Source organism: Monodelphis domestica, chromosome 5 (assembly GCF_027887165.1).
Source record: "Monodelphis domestica isolate mMonDom1 chromosome 5, mMonDom1.pri, whole genome shotgun sequence".
Lineage (NCBI taxonomy): Eukaryota > Metazoa > Chordata > Mammalia > Didelphimorphia > Didelphidae > Monodelphis > Monodelphis domestica.
The window spans coordinates 85,568,197-85,594,539 of record NC_077231.1 but is presented as its reverse complement, the minus strand read 5'-3'; the positions used below and the strand labels follow the sequence as shown (position 1 = coordinate 85,594,539).

The following is a 26,343-nucleotide window of genomic DNA, read 5'->3' as shown; positions in this document are numbered from 1 at the left end:
CAGGCAACCTGTCCTAATATATATATATATATATATATATATATATATATATATACATATGTATTATGTATAAATGTGTGTATAATATGTGCCAACTTTTAAAAGTTGTTTTCTCTCGTTTTATACTGATTATTAGATTTATCATGTATATAGGTGTGTATGTATACATTCATACATTGGAATGCCATTATCTTGCCTACAGAAATAACACTTCATGAAATTTTTATGAAATCCTTATTCCATTAAATTACTAGTTCTTCAGGACTTCCTTCCTCTTCTAGTACTGACTTGCAATGTTCATATAATGTTGATAATTTTAAGAAGAAAAGGAAAGAATGTTATTTTTCTAAGAATTAACCTAATCATTCATTCATCCAATATTCAACATAAGTATTGAACAGTGAAGTACTTTGGGACACTGAGAATGAAAAAAAAATAAAGAAGGGAAGACACAGAGTTGGCTTGGAAGAACTAACAATTGACTTCAGGTGAACAAAAATAAACAAATGAAACAGAACAATTACCAATAGATCTTTGAAAAAAATGCAATATGACATAAAACTTATAATGGCTATCATCCTTATGTCTATGTAATAATCATCTAATGATAATGTAATAATCAATACAGCAGGTTAGTTGGGGGGAAACTATGTACCCATTTTCCATATGAAGGCTGGCTTAATATGAGGAAAATCATCATCATAATTGACCATATCAATAATCAAAAAAACAGAAATCACATGCTTATCTCAAGATATACAGAAAAAAGCTTTTAATAAAATACACCACCTATCACTATTGAAAACACTACAGAGTATCAGAATAAAAGGATCTTTCCTTAAAATTTGATTTAATACCATCAGCAAGTATCATTTGCAATAGGGATAAGTTAGAATTCTTCCCAACAAGATCAAGAATGCCCATTATCATCACTGTTATTTAATATTGTACTAGAAATGTTAGCCTTAGCAATTAGAGAAGAAAAAGAAATTGAAAGAATTAAAATAGGCAATAAAGAAACTAAACTATCTCTCTTTGCAGATGATATGATGGTACACTTAAAGAATCCTAGGAAATCAACTGAAAAATTAGTTGAAATAATTAACTTTAGCAAAGTGGCAGCATAAAAACAAACCCACATAAATCATCAGCATTTCTATATATTTTCAACAAAACTCATCAGCAACTAATCAAAGTTAGAAAGAGAAACTCCAATTAAAATCACTCTAGACAATATAAAAAAAATATTTGCCAAGACAAATGCAGGCATTATATGAACACAATTACAAAGCACTTTTCACACGAATCAAATTAGATCAAAACAAAAATTAATTGCTCGTGGGCAGGCCAAGATAATATAAGAAAAATGAAAATCCTGCCTAAATTAATTTACTTATTCAGTGCCATACCTATAAAATTACCAAAAAATGATTTTATAGAACTAGAAAAAATAATAATGAAATTCATCTGGAAAAACAAAAGGTCAAGAATATTAAGAGAATTAATGAAAAAAAATGTGAGGATGGTGGTCTATCAGTACCAGATCTTAAACTGTACTATAATGCAGTAATTATCAAAACAATATGGTACTGGGTAAGAGATAGAAATGTGGATCAGTGGAATAGTTATGGGATAAGTGACCTCAGCAATCTAGTGTTTGATAAACCAAAAGATAACAGCTTTGGGTATAAAAACTCACTATTTGACAAAAACTGCTGGGAAAATTGGAAAAAAGTATGGCAAAATTTAAGTTTAGATCAATATCTCATACCCTATACCAAAATAAGGTCAAAACAGGTATGTGATTTAAACATACACATGAAGAGTGATATTATAAGTAAATTAGGGGAACATAGAATAGTTTACGTCATATCTATGGAGAAGGAAAGAATATGACCAAAAAAGAGATAAAGAACATTATAAGATACAAAATGAATAATTTTGGTTATATTAAATGAAAACGATTTTGTAGAAATAAAACCAATGCAACCAAGATTAGAAAGTAACAAACTGAGAAAAAATTTATAACCAATTTCTCTCATAAAAGTCTCATTCTAAAATATATAAAACAAAAAACTGAGTCAAATTTATAAGAACCCAAGCCATTCCCCAATTGATAAATGGTCAAAGGATAGGAATAGACAGTTTTCAGATGAAGAAGAATAAAAATGATAGTTTGCTATGAATATCATATAAAAATGTTCTAAGTCCCCGTTGATTAGAAAAGTGCAAATTAAAACAACTCTGAGGTACGGTACCATTCATACCTATCAGATTGACAAATATGACAGTAAAGGAAAATAATAAATGTTGGAGGGAATGTGGCAAAATTGGGACACTAATGCATTGCTGGTGGAGTTGTAAGTTGATTCAAACATTCTGGAGGGCAATTTGGAAATATGCCCAAAGGACTATAAAAAATGCATACCTTTTAATCCAGCAATACCAGTACTAAGTCTGTATCCCAAAGAGATGAAAAAACATGGAAAGGACCTGTTTGTACAAAAATATTTATAGCTGCTCTTTTTGTGATGGCAAAGAATTGGAAACTAATGGGATGTCCCTCAATTGGGGAGTAGCTGAACAAAGTGTGGTATATGATGGTGATGGAAAAGCACTGTGCTTACACAATAACTGTTACATTGTGGAAAATATCAAATGCAATAGATTTTGCTACTAATAACAATGTAATGATCCAGGACAATTCTGAGGGACTTATGAAAAAGAATGTCATCTACCTCCAGAGAAAGAACTGTTGGAGCACAAATACAGAAGAAAACATATGATTTATCAGTTATTTAATTGGGTATATGATTTGGGGTTTTGATCTTATAAAATTATTCACTTACAAAAATGAATGATATGAGAATATGCTTTGTGTGATAATACATGTATAACAGAGATTGAAATTGCTTGTCAGTTCTAGGAGGGGGGGAGAGAAAAAGGGAGGGCAACAACATGAATCATATAACTTTGGGAAATGTATGTGGAAATTTGTTATTAAAGTAAAATAAAAACAAAACATAACAAAGATACTGGAATGGTTTGCCATTTCTTTCTCCAGCTCATTTTCAGATGAGGAAACTAAGGCAAACAGGATTTTGTCTAGGGTCACATAGCTAGTAAGTGATTAGTCAGATTTGAACTCAGGAAGATGGGTCTTCCTGACTCAAGACTCAGTGCTCTATCCACTTCTCCACCTCATTGCATGGCATGTCCAGTGGAGAGAATGATTAGTCAGATGTAGCCAGATATTTCCAGTCTTGAAGACCTATCTAGGTCATGCCTCATCTCTGGAATTCTAGTTCCAAAGAACATCTGTTTGGATAAGGGTGGAGGTGTGTCACAGGATATGTGGTAAAAACAAAAATTTGTTCTCTTGAGTAATCTCTCTCCCTCTTTCTATCCCAAAAAGTAAGTATAAATGAGTCCCATCCAGGCCTAGGTAGAATTTATTTACACCACAAAATGACTGCCTGAGAGGAAGTCTCCTTATTTGATCAAATTATCTCACACAGAATATAAGCACTTTGAGGGCAGGAATACTTTTCTATTTGTATCTCCAAGGCCTTGAACAAAGCAAGAGTCAAAATTGAGAAACAGCAAGGCAAGTGTAGCTGCAATACAAAGTGTGGAGCTGTTAAGGAACTGTAAGGGGAAATTTTAGGGTTGTGACTTAATCTAAATTTAATTGGTTGCCAAAGAATATCCCAAATAAAATACCCAAGTCAGATTGGAAATTTTATGGTGGTTTAATTAATAGAGAGGAAAGGAATTTAAGCAGGAGTTCAAAGACCTCTGCCACGAGATCTTTTCAGAAGATTAGAGTCTTTCCTAAGAGGATAGTGTTTTGGAAGGTAAAGGAAAAAAGAATCAGCCTAAACTTTGAGAGAGCCCAGAGAAGATGCCTCACCTGAACTAGGATACTAAGCTTCCCCCAGTAGTGTATCAAGGACTCTCACCTCCAAACCCGGACAATAGCTACCGCCACACCAAGATGCCAAGACACTCAGCACGCTGCTGCCAGAGCCACCTCTCCATGAAAAGAGCCCAAGAGAGGAAGTGACGTGAAATATATAGACCATTTTTACATCACTTTCCTGTGTCTCATATGTACCAATGGTAGCTTAAGCTTGTCTTAGGACAGCCCAGGGGTCTGTCAGTTGTTACTGATTAGTCATTTGCTAGTACATGTCTGTCATAGGCCATCCTTCTCAATACTTAATCCTTAAGTAGGGGTGTAGACATTCCTGTTTTGTTAGATTAAACAGGGTGGAGTAAATCTAAAATTCACAAAGCCAAAAGAGTGGAAAAGTAAGAAGGATAGAGGTTGAACAGTAATTTAAGTACCAAAGGACTGACTTTCTTTGTATTTGATATTGTAGGTAATAGGAAACTATTTTCTTAGTGGAGCTGGGAGATAACATACACATAAATGTACACGAATTGATTCATTCATTCATCATTCATCTAAATCAGAGTGACTTAGTGACTGAGGAGCTGGCTATGAAACTAGAAGACCTGTGTTTTAGTCCTGATTCTGACACATACTGGTTTTGTGATCCTGGGCAAGTCACTTAAATCCTCAGTGCCCCAAGCAATTCTCTAAGACTAAAAGTTGTAGAGAAGGTTCTGACCTGTACCTGAAGAGGGAATTTCCTCTCCTGGGAGTTCCTCATACCTATACCTATGAATTCACAAGGCTAGTCCCTATCTATATAAATACTGATGCGATGTCTATCATATGCCTTTCTGTCTGTCTATCTATGTATGTATAAAAATATATGTATATGTATGTGTGTGTATGTGTGAGTAGAAAAGTGGCAAAGTTACCCATGAACTTTAGGAAAATTTCTTTGGCAGCTGTGTGGAGTATGTCGTGGAGTTGAGGCAGGATGAGATCTGATCATAGAGACCAATTAGAGGGCTACTGCAACCGTCTAGGTAAGAGATAACGAGGGCCTGAGCCAAGGTCATGGTCATGTGAATAGCGAGAAGGAAAGAAATGAAAGAGTTATTTTGAGGTAGAAATGGCAAGAGTGGGCTACTGGTTGAATATGGGCAGAGTGGGGGGGAGGGAAGCAGTGAGGTAGTGTGACAAATCAAGGATAATATAAAGGTCATAAACCTGGGTGATTAGAAGAATGTCGATGCCTTTGGCAGAAACGAGGAACCTGGAAAAAAAGGTGGGTTTGCAGAAAAAGATAATGAGCCTAGCTCTAGACATGCTAAGTTCATGTTGTCAACAGGACATCCACTTTAACAGACCTAATTGGAGATGTGCAATTAGAGCTCAGGAAAGAGCCGAGAGAGCTGCATCTAGAGACCTGGGAACATTTACGTAGAGATGGCAATTGAGTACATGGGAGCTGATGAGAACACCAAATACAAGAATGTCAAGAGAACACAAGGCCCAGGAAAAAGCCGTAGGGAACTCACAAACACCTACACAAAACCACATAGTATAAAAGAATATCAAGTGATATAATTTAGAATGTGTAATTTTTTGCAAAGATGGATATATACTAGACCAAAGATTTAGCTGGCAAAAACTCGCAGGCAAAGAATTTTCCTTCACCAATGCAGGGAGCACCTTCTCTATAACTTCTAGTCTTAACGACTTGTCTAGAGTTCTGAGTGGTTGTGACTTATCCAGGATCACAAAACCTGTGTGTCAAAGGTGGGTCTTGGGTCCTCTATTCAAGTAATTTTGTCTTTGAAATTGGGTCTACCAACACTACACTATACATATATAGGCACCAAAAAGTGAAAATGAGTACACTTGCATAGGATATATTTATGCATAAATACATTCACACACATGTGTATATATACATATGTGTATATATGTGGCCTACCTAGGTATATTTATCTATATTTCTATGTCTTTGCTATCTATCTCTGATCACTATTCTCGGTGACACTATGTATTATCTTCCTCCCTCCCTCCTTTCCTCCCTTCCTCCCTCCTTTCTTCTTTCTTCCCTTCCTCTCTCCATCACTTTTTCCCTTCCTCCCTCCCTCACATTCAAACTTTTGAAAATATCCTTGTGAGTAAAGCATCTCAAGTCACTGATTCCTCCCGACATATACTTTATTTTACCTGCTCTGGCTAGGCCTTTTTTTTTAATTTAAAAATGCATCTTTAGTTCTATATCACCTTGGAGACAATAAAGAAACAGCTCTCTTCTCTCTCCCATAGGAAAGTCTGTATAGGAGGCATTCATTCAGTCATGAGAAGTGGTGACTGAAGAAGGGTTAAATTTTAAGCATTTGTTTAGGGTTCATAATTTATCCACTATTCATGGAATGAGAGACTAGATGGTGAAACTCACAATACTTGCATCCCCCTACTCGGACCCTAAGTTAGTTACCCACAATGCAAACTAAAAAAAAATGTATCAATGGATTGAGAAAAGACAATCAGTTAATATAGAGGACATACAGAGTTCATCAGGAGAGCAATGGGTTGTTAGGAGACACTATAGGTTCTGCAGCAGTGAGAAAAGGGAAATAACCAATAAATTCCTCAGTTAGTAAGAAAGCAGTAACAGTGTGCCACATATTATGTGCTAAGCACAGTTGATACAAAGATAGAAGTAAGTCTACTATGTACCGGGCACTGTGCTAAGTGATGGGGATTCAATGAAAAGCAGAAGACAATCTGCTCTTAAGAAGGTCACCATCTTTTATGATGATAAAATAAAGTAACAAACGTAAGTTGACTTTAAAAACATTAAAGCTCTCCAGAAATAATAGCAATTAACAGGCAATATTTCCATAACTTCATCTGAAGATTAAGAATTTGAACCTCCTACGTGGAATCCACAATAAAAACATTGTGGAAAGAAAAAGAACATTGTGGCATAATAGAGTGCTACCTCTGGAGTCATTGGATACAAGCTCAAATCCTGCCTTTGCAATTTGTTATCTGGATTACTGTGGACATTTCTTTTAATCTCTCTAGGCCTTAGTTTCATCATTTTTAAAATAGAGAGGCCAAACTCGAAAGCCTCTGAAGTCTCTTCTAGGTTTACATTTTTCATGATCCTATAGGTACTATTATTAAGAAAGAAGAGCAAAGACAGACCCTTGGGTTCAAATGGGAAGGTCAGAAAAATAAAAACAGAATGATGTCCATCAACCCAAAAAAGATGAAAATAGGAAATGTGAAATTATTGCTTAAAAGCTGTACAAAGCACCAAGTATTTTTAAAAATCTAACAAGTCTTTATTAAGGACTTACTATGTGTAAGAGTCTGAGATCCGCTTCAATAACACATACTAAAATTATATAGAAAAAAGAAGATTGACATGGAATCAAAGGTGAAATTAGATAGTCCTTGTCAAGCAGAGGTTGACATTAATATGGTGAACTTTTGAATGGTCTCTGGTACAACTCATAGGAAAGAAAAATTCTTATTTCTGTTTGCCTAGCTTTCCTCCTTATAGACAATCATGGTCAGCTAAAAAAAATGTTTTTAGTCTCAGATCATTTGGTTAAGGAACCATATGAAGCCAGTTAAAGACCCAGACATAGGACAGTACCATTATTTAGAAACAAAAGTAAATCAGACTTTGTTTCTTATGAATAAAATGGCCACAAAATAAGCTCCTGCATTTCCATTATCTTAAGAATGGTATAGGGACTTTAAATGTTATTATCATATTAATGAAAAATTAACATTGGTATCCATAGTACATCATGAATAATACCAGTGATTTAAGAATCAATGCAGGGAAAATTCCAACATTTCAGTGCTTCAGTATTTCACATCAACAGGGAAGCCACCCAATAATAACCATTCAAGAATCATTGGTGATGTCCTAATGCCAATTGCATCTAGAATTTTTTTAAATGCTTACCATCCATAAATATCAGTTCAAATGCAGAAAAGCAGTAAGGTCTAGGCAATAAGGGTTAAGTGATTTATCCAGGGTCAAACCTGGAAGTATCAAAGGCCAGATTTGAACCCAGGTACTCCCAACTCCAGGCATGGCTCTCTATCCACTGAGCCACCTAGCTGCCCTGCATCTTAAATTTATAAAAAGTGACTTTGGGTCTCTGATTAAGCTGAGTATCCTTCATATTATTAAAAGGTCTTTTATGATGACACAGGACCATAGGCTCAGGGATCTAGGGCTGAACGTGGTCTTGGGGATATCTATAATAATTCCCTAGATGAAAAAATTGAGGTCCATGGAGGGTAAGTGACTTGTCCAAAGTCACACAGGTTGTGTCAGAAGTAATATTTGAACCCAACTCTTCTTTCTTCAGGGCTGGAATTCTTTTCCCTACAATGTTTTGCTTAATTTTGCATGTATATCTAATATCACATTATTTGCCTTCTCTGTGGGTAGGGGTAGGGTGGGAAAGAGGATATGGAACTTAAAATTTAAAAAGAAAAAATTAAAAATAACATTAAAAAAAAGAACTATTTAGCAGCACACCTCTAAGATATGACTGAATTTTCACATTTTTAACCGCATTCTTTATTGAAGAAGTTTAAGATTCATCCAGCTTTACCTGGTAAGTCTCAAAATAAAGCTTATAAAACCTCCAGGGAGTCCCTAGGCCTGAAGAGTAAAGTTGAATAACGAACTATTCAATATTCAGCTATCTTCTAGTCCCCAAAATACAAACCTTTTGTGGATTTAGAAAAAAGGTGATTCCATTTAAACCGAAATCATGCTCTTTTGATTGAGAGAGGAAGGGGGGGGGGAGGAAGGGGAGGGAGGAAATGATTATTTCTGAGTGTACTGAGTTGGATTTTTGTTCTTGTTCTCATTGGACCTCCACCTGAAAACTCAGGAAAATAGAAGAGGGAGTAAAAAATGAGAGAAATGGTGTGAAGTACAAATAAAAAATAATGTCTGTGTTAGCCAGGAAGAGCAGGGATGATTTCAAAAGCAAGACTTACTGAGGATTAGTCAATGGGGATAACAAAGGATTTTTTGAAGCCTATGAAAGTTGAAAAATAATAGATTTATGTTCCAAATTTCCCACCTTGAGGAAATGATCATGGATTAAGATCTAGAAGGCACCACAAGAGCTTTCAAATGGGGAAAACTAAAGCCTAAAGATGTTATGTGACTCTCCTAGACTCACAAAGCTAGGGTATTTTATTTGAGGCAGGATTTGAATCCAGATCCTGACTCTAAATCCTATTTACCTTGCTCTCCTACCTCACAAAGGTCATACCAAGCAATCAAGTTTTACTTCTTAGACATTTAAAAAGTCATTTAATCTCCTTGGTCCTCAATTTCCTTTCCTGTAAAATGAAGGAGTTGGTCTAGATGACTTCCAAGGTCTCCTCCTGTTCTAAATCTGTGTTCCCATTTTTCTGGCTTTTGACAAATCATTTTCTCACCCTATGTCTCAGTTTCCTCATCTAGAAAATGGACCATATGACCTGCAGAATCTCAACTAGCTCTAGACTGATGATTCCTCTGGCATTGGTTATCTTCTCCCCAAAGGCCACCATTCTCTGAGTTACTTCACTTTTTTTGGGGGGGGGCAGTTCAAACCATCTTTCTTTTGTTTTTAGAAACCTTTAAGTCTCCATGTCAGAGAGAACATCCTAGATAATTCTTCTAGGGCCATTATTCCAACCTAGCAAAAATTCCCATTTGCCTGAAAGATCCCAAGATCCTGTTTATGGATTTTGGCTGTCTATATCACTTATAAGAAAAACATGAAGCCCCCTGAATCAGCCACCATCAGTAAAAGTAAAACCAAGAATATAACCATATATTCTGGGGCCTTGGGAAGATTCACTGAGAGAGAACCAGCAAAGAGGACCATCATGATCAGGGCCCTGGACTAGAGATTAAGAGATGGAAAGTACTTTAAAGGCTGCTAGTACTATATCTTCATTTGACAAAGGAGGAAACTGAGCTCACAAAAATCAAGTGACTTGCTCAAGGTTATACAGGCAGTGACTTGTAAAGGCAGATCTCAAACCCAAGTGCTCTTATTGCAAATCCCCTACATGTTGCCTCCTACCCCTAAAGAGTTCAGGATACATTCCCATGGTATTGCTGACTGTTCTTGACCTTATGCTTCAGTATCTGTAAAGGGCAGCAGGCAGTGGAGAGTGGTGGGGAAGGAAGACGAGTTCTACAACTGGAGATATCACACTAGAATCTAAGGAGTGCCATCTTTCAGCTGAGCAAGTTATGAGGCCACTGGGAAGTAGCTTGGATGAGGCTCAGTGGTTAACCCAATGGATGACAGGCTTTACAATAAGGATTCTTAACCTGTTTTGTGCCAAGGACTCATTAGGCAGCCCAATAAAGCCTACAGATATCTTTGCAGAATAATATCTTTAAATGCATAAAACAAAACACTTAGGATCACAAAAGAAACCAATTATATTAAGATACATTTACACATGTATTCCTTAAATGGAAAGTTTATGTACCTTAGGATAAGACTGTGCTCTAGAAGGAAGCATGCTCCATCCCCAATTAGCACCTAAGGACAAAACTCCAGTAACCCCGTGAAGAGTTACAGATATGTTTTTGATGCCAAAGATCAAAGAGCAACACCATAGAAAACTAAGAGAATTTATCTCAAGATAAGCACGGCAGAGGTTGTCTGTGCTTCTAATTCCCTTCCATTTGTACAAACTATAAGAATCATGCCTAAAGAAATATGTGATGCCACTTGGCCAGAGGTCCATTGAATTAGAACAACCCACTTTCACTTACTGACTCTGTCATGGAAAAGCACACAGAGATAAAGTCTTAGAGAAAGTCACATTACCAGAATGCATTTCATGGAATAAGCAATGCAGAGCTGGAGGTCATCTTAAAGGCCATCTGGTACAATGCTCCCAATTGGACTGATGAGGAAATGGAGGCCCAGACACAGGGCCAAGGTTACACGGGTTGTAAGTAGAATCTTTGACCCCAAACATGGCACTCTTTGCATTGTGCCATGATCCTGAGGACTCCAGACTGGTAAGGTATAGCCAAATGAAGCAATTAAGCTTCATTAAAATGCCTTCACTTGAGAAGGACTCTATGGATATTTCACATTTTTTCATGCAAACACTTGCCTCCTTCTCCATTTGCAAGCCTTCTGCTCTGATATTTCTTTCAAACACTTCCCTCTTTTCAGTCTGTGGGTTGGTTTTCCGGTACACAAGGATATAGTCGATCCGGCACTTTCCATCTCTAAAATAAAGTCCATTCGATCTGTTCTTTTCTGGTGCTACCTGCATTCAAAGGAAAAGAGGAATCTATTTCATTAGCCAAAGAGACTGATCCTCGGGGTCTAGGAGAAGTTATGCTCAAGTTAAGAAATAAAAATAAATCACATACACATATATAGATACACTCTAAGGACAGTTGGGTCCTGCTATCCACCCTGTAGCTGACCTCTCCTTTATGTGAGGTCATCATCCACAATTTGAATGTCAGTGCCTGGACAGCACAGACCTTTATCACTTTCTAGCTGAGTAGCCCAGGGGATAGAGTACCAAATTTAGAGTCAGGAAAACTCAAGTTCAAATAAAGCCTTAAACATTTATTAGTTGTATGATCCTGGGCAAGTCACTTAATCTTGTTTCCCTCAGTTTTCTCTTCTGTAAAATTCAGCAAAGGAAGGAAAAGGCAAACCACTCTAGCATCTTTAATAAGAAAACCTCAAATGGGGTCACAAAGAGTCAGAAATGACTGAAACAACCGAACAAGAAAATATATACATACACACATACACATACATTACTCACTAGCTGCATAAACTTGGGCAAGTCTCTTAACCCTGTTGACCATAGTTTCCTCATCTATAAAATAAACTGGAGGAGGAAATGGCAAACCAGTACAGAATCTTTACCAAGAAAACCCCAAATGGGATCATGAAGATTTGGACATGGCTGAAAATGACTGAACAATAATATTCTCACAGCTTAGCACACTGCTTAGACACATGGTGAGCATTTAATAAATATTTTCCCCACATTATACATATATGTATAGATGTATGTATACCTGTATATATGCATGTGTGAGCCTTTATATACACACTGGGAACATACCGTATGCATATGCCTATGTTTAACTACTAAGAAGATCAGTATTATTTTTTCTGGTTTCTGAAATTCATTGTCATCAAATGCATAAATGATAATGCCCTAGGGGAAGGCAGGCTGCAATCCAATTTCTCATTTAGAGAGACTTTATTTTATTTTTAAAGTTTGATTAATGTCTTTTGTTTTCATTCTATAGTCATTTCCTCTTACAACTACCCCAAACCTCATCTATTAAACTCATTCATGTAACAAGGAAAAGCCATCATGCAAAGCCAAACCATGGAGTGGCTGCACTTCACACTGTAGTACAGTTGTAGGCCCTCCTCTCTTTGTAACTGAAATTAGGATATGCTGAGCGCAAAGGAGAAGCCAGAGTGCTGGGACAAACTCAGGGGGAGAGTGGCTTCCATCTGCAGAGGCTCAGGGAAGGCTTTGTTTAGTTGGTGACGTGTGGGCTGGACCTTGAAGGGAGGCTCTCTCAACTAGGTTCTCCATCATCTAATTCCAGAGGAAGGAAGTATGTTTTATGATCTGTTCTTTGATATTGAGACAAACCATCACAATGAGTCAGACTCTGAGTATTATTTCTATTTACTTTACTGCTGTATGTGCCATTCTCCTGATTTTGCTTACTGTCCTCTGTATCAGTTCCTATAAAATGATGATGACTGGAGTAGCCAGGAGGAGCAGTGGAGAGAACTCTGGAACTGGAGTCAGTAAGATATGAGTTCAATCTATCTTAAGATACTTACCAGTGTCATACATGGCCCTGGGCAAGTCATTTAACTTCTGTTTGTCTCAATTTCTTCATCTCTAAAATGGGGATACTGATAGTTCCTACTTCTTAGAGTTGTTGTCAGGATCAAAAGGGACAATAATTATAAAGTGCTTTGCATAGTATCCAACACATAATTGATATTATATAAATGTTGCCTATTATTATTATTATGACTTAAAAAAGCCCACCTCCATCTCTGGCTGGTCTGGCTAAGTAGGAGTATAGGATTTAGCAATTGGTGAGGGAGATAAGCATGCCAGATATTGAGGAGAGTTACGGCATGCATCACAGACAAATAGGGTACCTGGAGAGCCCAAGGGGGTCTCTAAGCCAAAGTTGTTTGTTGTAGAGTTTTGGAGGGAATTCTCATTTGAATATAGAGAAAATATGGCTTAGGGGATAGAGAACTGGCCTTAAAGCTAGAAAGACTCATGTTTAAGTCATATCTCTGACAGATAATGGCTTAAGCTCTCATTGATGAAGGCAACTCTTAAAGTCTACAAGTTGCAGAGAAGGTATCAATTTAAAGGAGTTTTCTAACCTGGGAGTCCCTTGGACCAGTGAAATCATAGGCTACAGGCTACTAGGTGGCACAACAGATGGAGCACCAGTCCTAAAGGTGGGAGGACAAATCTGGCCTCAGATACTTCCTAGCTATGAGATCCTGGGCACATTACTTAACTCCAATTGCCTAGACTTTACCACTCTAAGTATCTTAATTGATACTTATTATAAATTCTAAGTCAGAAGGAAAAAGTTTTTTTAAAAAATCACAGGCTTTAAGATCATCCCCATCCCTATCTCATTTGAATATGAGTCAGACTCAATGTGCTTTGATGTTTCTTCTAACTGAATAATTCTGTGATGCCATAATCACAAAAGTGAGTTTTCGTGAGTTTTTTTTTTTAATGGAAAATACTTTCTTTTGAAATGATTCTTTTTTCAACCAATAATAAATATTGGCTGATTATTTTGGGTAGTAGACACAGAACAATCTATTAAAAGCTAATTCTTTCTTTTCAAAGTAACCATTTGTTAAGTACCATCTATGACCAAAGGAAAATAATGGATAAAGAACCAGCCTCAAAGTCTAAAAGATCTGAGTTCAGCTCCTGCCTTTGACATATGTTGCCTCTGTGATGTTGGGCAAGTCATTTGACTATTAAGATTACAAATTGCATAGAAGGTATTGACCAACATTTAAAGAGGAATTTTTTCCTCATCTGGGTGCTCCCTATGGCAATGAAATTACAAATCTAGTCCTGTCCTCAACTCTTCTTATATGTGAAAATCTCTGCCAGGTGCTATGGGATTAAAATGAAAAACAACAAGAAAAATAAGCCTACTCTCCAGTCTCAGGAGTTTGTGTTTTACTGAAATTTAGATCTGAAGTGTAAGTTGTGACATTTATCAAATAGGAAAATCCTACCATGATTTTAGCCCATAGAGTCCTTAATAAGTAGACTTCCAAAGTAATAATCAATAAAAACAACAACACAAGTGACATTTATAGTCCTCTAGCATGCACAAAAATTCAGCATTCATGAATGTGAGACCTTTGAGAAAAGGAAATGATACCTTGTTTTTTCTTCTTAGCTCCAGAACCCAGCAGGGTTCTAGGCACATAGTAGATGCCTAGTAAATGTTTACTGATTACTGGTTATCTCAAGTGTTTTACAAAACAACCTACCATGGCATATCCTTCAAGTATGACTGTCTCTGATGTACAGAGAAAGAAACTGAGGTTAGAGGCACTAAGTGACTTGCCCATTTCAACATAGGTCCTAGAAGGTCAGCTTCTTAGGAGATAAGGTATGTTTCATTTTTGCTTTGGTACATATCAGGTACTTAATAAATGCAGGAACTTGCTGAATTCTTAAGTGTATGAGAGAGGATTCAAATCTAGATCTTCCTGTCTCCAAGTTTAGTACTCTGTCCACTACACTATGATGAGAAGAGTAGCACTAAGAACCATTCCAAAGAACTTTAGTAAATGGACTTCAAAATGGCAGTGATTTTACTCAATAGTATGAGGAGATATTAGAATAACAATCTGGGGAAAACTTCTTTCTAACGTTCACTTCCTTGAGCTATAATAATGCCTAATAGCAAAATCAGTGCATCAAAAAAGATGAGAAAATGAGTGGGTTTTCCTCAATAATTCCTATTTTCCAGAATGGTTGGATAAAAACCACATCTCTACTGACAATGGTTAAGTGTTTGTACATTTTTGAGGTAAGAGGAAAAAATGATGGAAAACAAATTGGGATAATTTCTTAGTTACTTACATACTTGCTTGTCTAAATTCATATGAGGTAAATAATTATCAGATGAGATAGGGGCTTTCTGTGACTCTAAATGAATTTTTCTATTTATTACACCTGCCTCCCCATAACTGGTTGAACAGTTACCTGGGAAGGGGTTTGTACATTTATTCTTTGAAAAATCGTCACCAAGCAAATATTTTTATGACTATAATTGGTCTATAAATTACTACAGTAAAGTAAATTTAAAAATCTTAAAACAAAGAAAACTAATACACTTGTAGTTGTGAATTTATTCATGATCCTTCTAGAAAATAATTTGGAATTATGAAAGAAAATGGATAAGTTGTTCATACTTTTTGATATAATGGCCACCTTATTAGGAACATTACTCAAGGAAATCAATAGCAGAAAAAAGATCCTATATAAAAGAAAATAGTCATAGTTTACTCTCTGAGGTAGCAAAATCATACAACTGGAAAAAGCAAGTATTTATCTATGGAGGAATGGCTGGATAAATTATGATATATGACCAGAATATAATATTGCATTGTAAGAAATGATAAATATTATCATTTATGTTCAACAATTCAGAGAAATGTGTGATTTCTACAAACTGATGTTCAACAAAGTAGGAAGAGCCAAATGAAAAGAATAAAACTGTTTTCATATAATTTTCTTACTGATTCTATCTACAAGTAACTGATTTTGTCCTGTAATTGCTTTTGTTCTATAACTGCTTAAGTAGTTGGTTCTTTGTCTCTTACTTTAGTACAGAATTTAGTTAGTCTGGAATGAATAAAGGTTATAAATCCAGCTTCATAGCCTCAATGATCCTTTCTTGACTCATAGAATTTTTGTAACCTTGAGGACTATGTGAGAAAGAAAGGGATTTGGGTCTGATATCTTCATACAACTAAACTGTCCTTTAAAGATTTCTGGTTTGTTGTCCAAAAGTACTATCTTGCACCTGGACTCCAACAAAGAACCCTTTTTAGTCTCATGAGAGAAGAATTGGGGTCATTGCGGGCCCCCATTAGCAAACTTCCAACTAACCATGTTGTTCCCTGTCCCTCAGCTCTATAATCAATCATTCTGTACTCAAATCCATAATGTCATCTACCCATTGCTGCTCTTTGTACTGTGCTCCCTAAAACCCTATAAAAGGGAACTGTCTGTCTGCTCGGGGTTTTAAAATCAGGAATGGAAGCAAGCCAGACTCATTTATTGAAGGTTAGCATGATCCTGGTAATAAATGCTATCTTGCACAAAGATCTGCCTCAGTTTACTCTTTTGTTAAAATTCTACTGAAATGCAAGAGAAGAAAATGACTCCAATTATGGCCACAAAAAACACATTATAAAAGTAAATTATTTCAAGTTCATTACGATAAATAATCGTTGTTCTAAAGAACAAGGGCTATAAAGGACAAATGCCTCATTTCTGTAATTGTGGTACATGACAGGTACAGAAGGTAACATTTGTCATGAGTTGCAGACACTTTGCCAATATTATGCAAGTATTTTTCTTTATAACAAGGGTGGCATCAATGGTGGTAGTAAAAGAAAGGGTAAGTGAATATATTTAGAAATTACTATAAGGTTAAAAAATAAAGCAAAAGGAGTAAGTACAAATGAAAAAAATGAATACTAATTCATAAATAAAATGTTCTCTCCTCCTAAATGAATTTAACATTTGCTCAAGAAATTCTTACTAATCAATAGCCCATAGACACACAACATGCACTAGACATTTCAAAAATATATCTTCCTCTTTTGCTAAGGGTACAGAAAGTAGTATGAGCAGTTGAGCACAACAGCAAGAATTTTGTTTTACGACTGTACCAGTCTTACCTCTCCTACAGCTTCCAATCTGCTAGTATCATCTGAAGTAGTGGTCAAATTACCAGGATGAAGGAGGGAATCATCATCTTTGCAAGGACTGTTGACAGCTTCTAATTCATCAAAAAAAATGTTGACATCCTTGGCCACTGAAAAGAAAAAGAGAAATCAATTCAGGCATTAAAAAAATTAGTAGGTTTTACAAAGAAAATTTTCTTTATTTATAGATACAAAAGTCATGTAGCATATAAACCTTACATATCCAGGAAAGTTTTCAGAAATATCCTCAAATAAAAGGGATACTTTGAGAGGCTTCCTATTACTTCTAGGAAAAAAATATTAATGTCTCTCTTTGGCACTTGACCCCCATATATATCTGACTCCAGTCTATTCTCCCAGGAAGATTAGATATTGCTCCTCCTCATGTGCTCAAACTTACAGTCAAATTTCCCAATTTTATATTTCCCATATGTGACATTTCCTTCTTATACCTCCTTGTGCTTGCACAAGTTCTCTCTAAAAGTTAGAATGCTCTCACCTCTTCACTTCTACTTCTTGGATCCCTGATGCCCTTCCAGGTTTAGCTCAAGGTTTACCTCCTTCCAAAGACTTTTCCTGATTCTCTTAGTTGTTAAGGAATATATTTGCTGCCTCTATCCCCTCACTGGAGTTTTTCAACACAATTATTTTGCTTCCTCAAATCTCATTTATGAGGATGATTCAGAGAAAGCTCAGTGGAAAAGGCATTGGTGAGGCAACTAAGTGGCAGAGTGGATAGAGTGCCTGGTGGCACAGCGGAGCAGGAAGTAAGGGAGTAAGGAAGCAAGTGAGTGAGGGAGTAGAGAGAGGAAGGAAGGAAGGAAGGAAGGAAGGAAGGAAGGAAGGAAGGAAGGAAGGAAGGAAGGAAGGAAGGAAGGAAGGAAGGAAGGAAGGAAGGAAGGAAGGAAGGAAGGAAGGAAGGAAGGAAGGAAGGAAGGAAGAGGAAGGGAGGGAGGGAGGGAGGGAGGGAGGGAGAGAGATCACTTTATACTTGTTTTTCATATATTCCTTATTTATTTCTCTCTGAACATGCTTCCTTCCCTGGTAAAAATAACCTTTATAAGTTCAAAGATGGTTTTATTCATTGTATCTGACTCCATAGAATCTGACACTTGGTACACAGAATGTGCTTCACCAATACAGGGTGAGCAGGAAGGTAGATGCCATTTTATCAGAAAGACAATGGAATTGAACCAGATCATCTGAAACAATGAAGGTGTAAGACGAAGGAGGAAAAATGGCATCACTAAACCTGAACCCAATGACTCATTAGTTTCAACAGGGATTCTTTACACCAGAAGTGTCAAACACATAGGTAAAATGCAAGGTTCACAATACTCCCCAGTGTGGCCAAACCAGATTAAAATGAAATTGGGAAAGATTTAACAAAATGAAAATGCAATAAAATATATTAACATTATCTATTTTATTGTATTTTTACCTATGTTTTATAGTTTAATATCCCTGTTTCTGTTGGCATCACTGACCCACTAAACTGATAAGTATTCCCTTGTGTCTAACATAGGTTTTTCTGGACTTTTCAACTGCATATATAAAGGTGGATGTGAGAAAACATTACATCTTTATGTTCACAAACCTCTAACTATAATTTAGCATTTCCTTCAATTATTTAAACACATTATTCTAAGGAAGATACAGATTTCACCACATTGCAAAGAGAGGTTAAGGATGCACAAGGATAAGAACCCACTTTAAGGTCAAAGCAAAATCTCTTGAAATGGATATGAGTTAGCTGAAAGTTCTATCAGTTTAGACATAGTTTTGAGTTTTAAGAAGGCAGGGATAGGAAAAGCACTAAAACTAAATCTCCTTTAGTGTTTGCTCAGTCATAAAAATGCAATTCCTGTGCAAATATAATGTATTTATATTTAGACAACAGATTAAGAAAAGGCTTTAATGGGATCCATTGTTTCATCATGGTATCCATCCTTTAGGAATGATAGACTTAAAAGATTTGTTGGTTCTATTGGCAATTCAGATTTGGCTCTAACAACTTCAAGAATTGTGGGATCTCAGAGGGGCAAACAACACTGGGCCACTGAAATATTGAGGGGTTTTTTACTCAAGTATCATTTATTTTTAAGCACATTATTTATGCATTCACTCATTGAGTTTTCAATCAATCTGCAATATTTAGTAATGTTCCAAGAGCTACAATGGATGTACAAATACAAAGAATGAATGTGGGTTACAAATGGGATCATAAAGAATCTGACACAATTGAGAAACAAAAGAAACATTAAATGCAAACTCCCTGAGGTCAGAGACTCTCTTACTAACATATTTGTCATTTCTTCATTTCATTTTCTCTTTCTCATTCCTTTTCTCCCTCCTTGGCTTGCTTCTTTCCCTTTTCCCTTCTGTTCTCTCAAGAAATGACAAAATATTTCAATTAATATTTATCAGAAACTAAATGGGAACAAACTAGAAATTTACACATAGATTGGAAATACAAAAAAAGAACACTCTGTAGAGATACAATGTCTGTTTCAGGACTCATGATATAAAAAATATCTTGCTGAATTTAGAAGAAAGGCTACTCATCATATTCATATACTGAGGAGACTGTTCAGGTACTCTTAATCCTTCAATAATGACTACTTCTAAATTCTGCAGAGGATGGAATATTCTGAACTTAATTCTGACCCATAAACTATAAAGTTGCAATTTTGAGGGCTTTTAACTGGGACCTTTGCTTTAAAAGCATGGCTATCTGATTCAAAAGAGAAATGAAATAAAGGTCCTTCACGTCTCCATCATGCCCCACTGGTAGTGTCAGAATGTCATTAGCAGGGGGTGCCATTTGAGTGTTCATGAAGTCATTTATAATGATGAATATTATAACACTGTTGTTGACTGACATCTTCCCAATAGCCTTAGCTGAGTGTGTAATTGTTGTACTGTCTATATAACATGACTTTGCAGAGCATCTAGATGAGTGGGAAACAGTAACAAGGACCTGGTGATCCTTTTGGAGAAGGAAGACCAACGCGCATTTCCATTGTAGTCACATCCATTGTGCTTGTGATAGGGATCCATTAACCACAAGGAGTGTTATATTTTCCTTATAACCTGCTGGCCAGAGGCTGTTATAAAAAGAATTATCCTTTGTGGGTTGGGGCTCCAGAAGGAGCAAGTAGTCTGAGAAAATGGGTGAAGAATGAGAGATACAGACAAGTCAATATTTTTGATAGGGAAGGTGTGAATCCCTATGACATTTTCCTTGGAAGAAGAATTAAAGGAAACTGTGAGAGGTTTGCAGACACGTGAAAGTAAGGGTTCTGAGATAGAAAGCACATGGCCAAGAGAGGCCTTAGGAAAGATAAAAAGAAAGACAGTAGTGAGAATTTCAAGGTTGCAGAAACAAGAAGAGAGGAATCATGCCTTCACTCCAGGCTTTATTGAGGATTGCCAGGATCAATGAATACGTAACAAAGCATAGTTGATTCTCATTGGTAGCATAGATAATGACAAGATCAGAGTAGGTGGGGATACACCTGACATGCTCTCTTCAGAGGAATGAGGTTTGATCAGGTAAGGGCAAAGCTTTTGTAGCTTAGGCCCAGGAATTCTCTTGCCCTTAGTACTGCCTATACATTGATCATTAACTGCTCTGATCAAGTATTTAATACATCAACCATACTTCCATGCCTGGTATGCTACATTCCTCTTTGGTTTAGTTTCAGGGAAGACACACTGATTAGCTGGAGGATATCAAAAGGACCATAAAAATATCAAAGGGTTTCATGTCATATAAGGATCAGTTGAAATTCCTGGGGTGTTTAACCAGGTGAAGAAAAGATTCATGGGGAACATGATGCTTTCTTCAGGTACTTAGTTGGTTGTATGGTAGAGGAGAGTTTAGACTTATTCTGTTTGGCCCCAGAGGACAAAAATGGGAGGTTTAAAAAGTCACATGGAGGCAGCTCTCTCACTCATTATAAGGGAGAACTCCTTAATCATTTAAGAAACGAGCCACATGAGAAGATGGTGGGTTCTTCCTTATTTAAGCTAATTTTAGATGACTGCTTGTTAGAGCCTTTGATAAGGCATGGTTTAGACTGGATGTCCTTTAACTCCCAGCTCTGAGTTCCTTTGATTTTTGGAAATTAAAATATCTCTTGATTTCACTTTATGGAGATTCATTTGTTCAAGAATTTTAGCTTCCAAGTAGTATGCCTGGTATCTCCAAACATGAAAAACTCAAGTCTCTTATGGGGAAAAGTTGATCAGTGAAATGGATAAAGTGCAAGACTTGGAATCAGCAAGACCTAAAATGAAGATGCTCACCAGTTGTTAGCCCTGGATAAGTCCCTTTATTCTCTCTCAATCTCTTGTTTCTTCATTTGTAAAATGGGAAGAGCAACACTTACTTCTCAGGGTGGTTGAGAGGATCAAATAAGATAAAATGTGTGAAGCATGTTGCCAGCTTTTAAGTGCTATATAAATAATAATTATTTTTAATTTTTATCATTATGAAGAGGATGAGGTAGTGAGGGAGATGAGTAAAAGAAAGGTCAGGAAAGAGGAGGAGGAAGAAGAGTGGGAGAAAGGAGAAGAAGAAGAAGGTGGAAGAATGGAGAGAGAAGGAGTAGTAAAGCTATATAAAGTGTGCTTTCTTACCAATACGGTATCTCTCACACATTTCTCCTTCTCTTAGGCAAATAAAGTCTTAATGTTTATACTCTGCCCAAGAGAGCTCTCTCCTGAGAAGAAGATATTTCATTTATCTTAGAATTCATTTTAGAATAAGAATACTGGTAGAGAAAGCAGTATATTCAGTCACCCAACAACCATGTTCTAGCATGCTTACTTTTTGTCACATTGAAATACAGGTGTCAAAAAAAGGCAGTTCTGATGGGGAGGGACCAACAGGGAGTCTGGCCAGACCCATTGAGGCAGGTACTCTCAGTGACAGAATCACAGAATTTTAGAGTTAGAAAAGACCTGGGCAGCCATGTAGACAGTGTTATACTGGAGTCAATTCCTATCAGCTATTAAGAGTTTGTTGTAAAATTTCAGTGTGAGCATGTACACCTCAGAAATAAGAAGACACCATAAATCATGATTTGCTATCTTGTTTTGTTGATTTCCAGGACTTCAGAAAGTGATGAAGAAAATATTAATAATAAGATTGAACTTAAAAGAGTTCTCTTTACATTTTCTCCCCAGAGAGCTGGTTCCGAAACATTTTCTAGCACCCTCCTGCATCCAGACCAACTAACATAAAAGGAATCCTGACAATAACAAACCTGATGTGTGGTCGTTCAGTCTCTTGGTGGAGTCCTCTGGGGAAAACTCACTATCTTCAATGGCAGCCCATTTCACCTCTAGATAGCTCTAATCTAGCTATACTAATCAAATTAACCAAATAATTAATTTCTTAACAACATTTAGTGGTTTAGTGGATTTGTGGACTTGAAGTCAGATGAATCCCACCTAAGACTCTTAGCTGTGTGACCCATGGCAAATCTCTTCCCTTTTTTGTATCTATTTCCTCATTTACCTTACTCAGAAAGTAAAAGACACTAAATAAAATGAGGCCAGTGGCAGTGTGATACTGCTTTGGAAGTCAGAAAGGAGACAAAGGAAAGAGTGTTGTGTGTAGAGTGAAAGGATTTAGGCTGGAATCCTAATCCGTCAGATAATGGGCAAGCCACTTGGACCTCAGTCACTCAGGCAAGTTGCTTTACTTCACCAGATCTCAGTTTCCTTCATCTGAAAAATGAGAGGGATGAACTTGAGGTCTTCTAATGTACCTTCCAGTTCTAAATCTCTGCATTTAAGATTTGATTGTCAATTTTCTGATAAAAGCATTGTCTATATATAATGAGTGGTGGAATGGTTAGAGTTCTGGTCTTGGAATAAGGAAAACCTGGATTCCATTCTTTTTTTTTTTAGGAAAAAAAAGTCATTTCATTTCCTTGAAAGCCTTAGTTTCATCATGTATACAATGAATTTGGACTAGGTGACCTTTGAGGTTCCTTCTACTTCTGAACTGTTAAACTTATGAATTTATCTTGTACTCATTTATCTGTGTACGTGTTCCTTTCTCCCAGTACAAAGGAAGATCCTTCAGAGAAAGAATATTTCCTTGATTATTTTTGTATCCTCAATGCCCAGCACAATGGCTGGCCAATAAAAGGTATTTAACAAATGCTTTGGAATTGAATTCATGATTAACTTTCCTTTTAAATGAGTGAGACATGAACTCTGCCAAGATGGAATGGCTAATCTTTTTCCAGATCCAGCAGACTGTGTATAACAAACAAGCCAAATGGTTAGGTTAACAATAGGAAACATTTCCTTTAAGAATGGGAGAAAATATTTCTTGCTGAAAATACAAATCCAGAATAAGAAATCTAAAGCCCAAATCAATGGCATAATAATACGAGGCCACAATTTGTGGGGTTGAACCAAAACATCAGAAGCTCATTTGGCCATGGAAAATTACTTAAAACACTCCTGAGATTCTTATTTTTCGTTTACTTTGCCTAAGTTATATGTTTCTTTAATCTATTCTAATTCTTTTAGGATCACTTCAACAGATTGCCTGTCATTTCCTATTTGTACAATGAGGAATGTGTATGATGTTGATTAGAGACCATGGCATGGAGTATACAATGGTAACCTTGGTGATCTAGCCAAGGTAATTAAATCCTAATGGGAGCAAGTATATGCTAAGCTTTAAAATATTTCATTTGCTATATTTCTATTCTTAGGATTAAACAGATCTCTGGGTTGCTTTAGATAACAAGGAATAAAATGAAGCCACTTTTCATGCATATATATATATATATATATATATATGTATGTGTGTACACAAATGCATATAGCCACATGTGTATATTTAAATACATGCATGTATGCTTATACACATATGTATATTTCCAGGAATAAAAACCACCTGATCTAGTTGTATTTATGAGTTGCTGATTCATGGAATATTATTTTGAATAAGAAGAGACCTTACAAGTCATCTAGTCCATCCCTGTATAGCTTTACCCAGGAGGAAACTGAGGCACATTGAGTTAAATAACCTGTCTAGGGGTGAATAACTTATAAGTGTCTGATTCAGGATTTGAATTCATTTCTTCTTGGATTTAAATCCAGTATCTCATGTGCCTCACCACCTAGAGGGATAATTAATTCTTATAAATCCATAGAAACAAAAGGAAAGGATGGCATGGGAACAGATGTTATTCACTCCAATCTATCCATGAGGAAGAACCTCCTCGATTCACCATGCCTGACAGATTTATCCAATTTGAATGAAAATCTACAGTAATGGAAAACTCACTACCTCTGAGAGTGCTAATTGTTAGGAAGTTTTTCCATAAATTGAGCCAAAATCTTCCCTTTTAAAATTGCTTCTTATTTTAGTTATATCTTCATATGTATCTCTAGAACCCAATTCAAATATGTTTAAATGCTTGTTTTAAAAGAAAGAAACTTTTTAAAATTAATAAACATTTTTATTTTTCTTCTCCCCATTCACTGAAAGGGAAGAAAAAAAAGAAGGAAGAGAGAGAAAATGAGGGATAGAAGGAAGGAAGGAAGGAAGGAAGGAAGGAAGGAAGGAAGGAAGGAAGGAAGGAAGGAAGGAAGGAAGGAAGGAAGGAAGGAAGGAAGGAAGGAAGGAAGGAAGGAAGGAAGGAAGGAAGGAAGGAATTAAGGAAGGAATTAAGGAAGGAAGGAAGGAAGGAAGGAAGGAAGGAAGGAAGAAAGGAAGGAAGGAAGGAAGGGAGGAAGGGAGGGAGGAAAGGAGGGAGGAAGGGAGGGAGGAAGGGAGGGAGGGAGGGAAGGAGGGAGGGAGAAAACAGAAATCAAAGATCAGCAATATTTTATATAGCCATACAAAAATGTATATGTTGGTCACATCTAAAAATAAATGTCTTGTTTTGCCTATTATATTTCTGCCATATGGTGCACAATGTTCAACTTCATCAATCTTCTGGAATCATGGTTAACCCATTTCTTCCATCAGAGTTCTTATCTTTCAAAACTTTATTTTATAATATTGATATCATTGTATGAATTATTTTCCTGGTTATTACTCTCTTTACTCTGTATCAGTTCATACTACAAGCTTTTCCATATTTCTTTGTGATTATCTTTTTCTTTAATTCTTAGAGCACAGTGTTCATATAATCATTCAAAGAGAGGAATCTTAGTGAAAATTAGCATTTACATAGTGTTTCAAGGTTTGTAAAGCACTTTAAATATTATTTTATTTGATGATCCATGAGGTAGGTGCTATAATCATGTCCATTTTACAGATATGGAAACTGAGGCAATATGAGGATAAGTGATTTGCCTAGGGCCATACAGATAGTAAATGTTCAAGTTGGGATTTGAACTGACACATATCTAATTTGAAATCCAATATGCGTCCACCATACCACCTAGAAAATGCCTTAAGCACCTATTATGAGCAAAGTTCTTTTAAAATATTGAGTTTCAGCACCCCAAGTCTTCTCTAATCCCCAGTTACTCTACCTAAACTTCACAGGGCATAGCTTTGAGCAGTCTTGCCATTTTAAGGATGTACTTCAGCTTATCAGGGTCTTTCCTCAAATGCACTACCAAGAATTGAGCACAGAACTCTGACCAAGACAGATAACATGTGTACATCAGTATAGGTTAAAATTGTATTGGCTTGTTGCCTTTCATGTCACACTCTTGACTGATGGTGACCTAGTAACTCTTCTCTGTACACATGTCCCTAATCCTCTCCCTTTTCACCATAGAAAACCAAGTGATGTTCTTCACTAATTTTTCTGAAGGTATACCAATATATCCCTTTCTAATGAACCCAAGCTATCCAGACTTCAAGTCCAACATTCTACCCACTATGTCAGGTTCTTCACTATTCTATTACTGTTAATATTAAATATTAAATACTCAGTGTTAATGAAGCACAATTGATAGAAGGAGGAAACGAGCTCAAATTCAGTATATAATATGCTAGGTGTATGACCCCAAGCAAATTGCTTAAATTCAGAGGGCTCCAGGAAAGTCTCTGAGACTATATCTTTAGAGGAGCTGTCAATCTGTAATTATGGACAAATTTTCCAAACCCAGATGAAACCACAGGTCTAGGTGACCTAAATTTCTCCCTACCCACCTTATCCCCTTTTTAACATGCACAAACCAAAACCCAGTGTACTAGTAAAACAAAATAAAAATCAAATAAACAAAAACAAAACCTTCTCTTCCAGAAGAACGTCATGTTCTCATAATTAAACACAAAATGGAGAAATACAGAAATGTCTTGACCTCTCTCATCTCAAAGCAACTTAGAAAAATAATACCAGCGAATAATGCATAATGCCATAATGAACTAAGGCTTCATCTGGTACC

General features: G+C 36.4%; 1 protein-coding gene across 2 annotated transcripts in view; it reads right to left on the bottom strand.

Moving 5' to 3' along the window:
• The window catches only part of ANO4 (anoctamin 4), a 475,191-nt gene that overhangs the window by 192,090 nt on the left and 256,758 nt on the right, over positions 1-26,343 (bottom strand). For both annotated transcript variants that reach the window (XM_007503277.3, XM_007503279.3), the window contains 2 exons: positions 16,933-17,069; positions 11,063-11,221 (listed from right to left, as the gene is read on the bottom strand). In XM_007503277.3, coding sequence (XP_007503339.1) covers positions 11,063-11,221; positions 16,933-17,069 — 296 coding nt within the window. The remainder of the gene's footprint in view (positions 1-11,062; positions 11,222-16,932; positions 17,070-26,343) is intronic.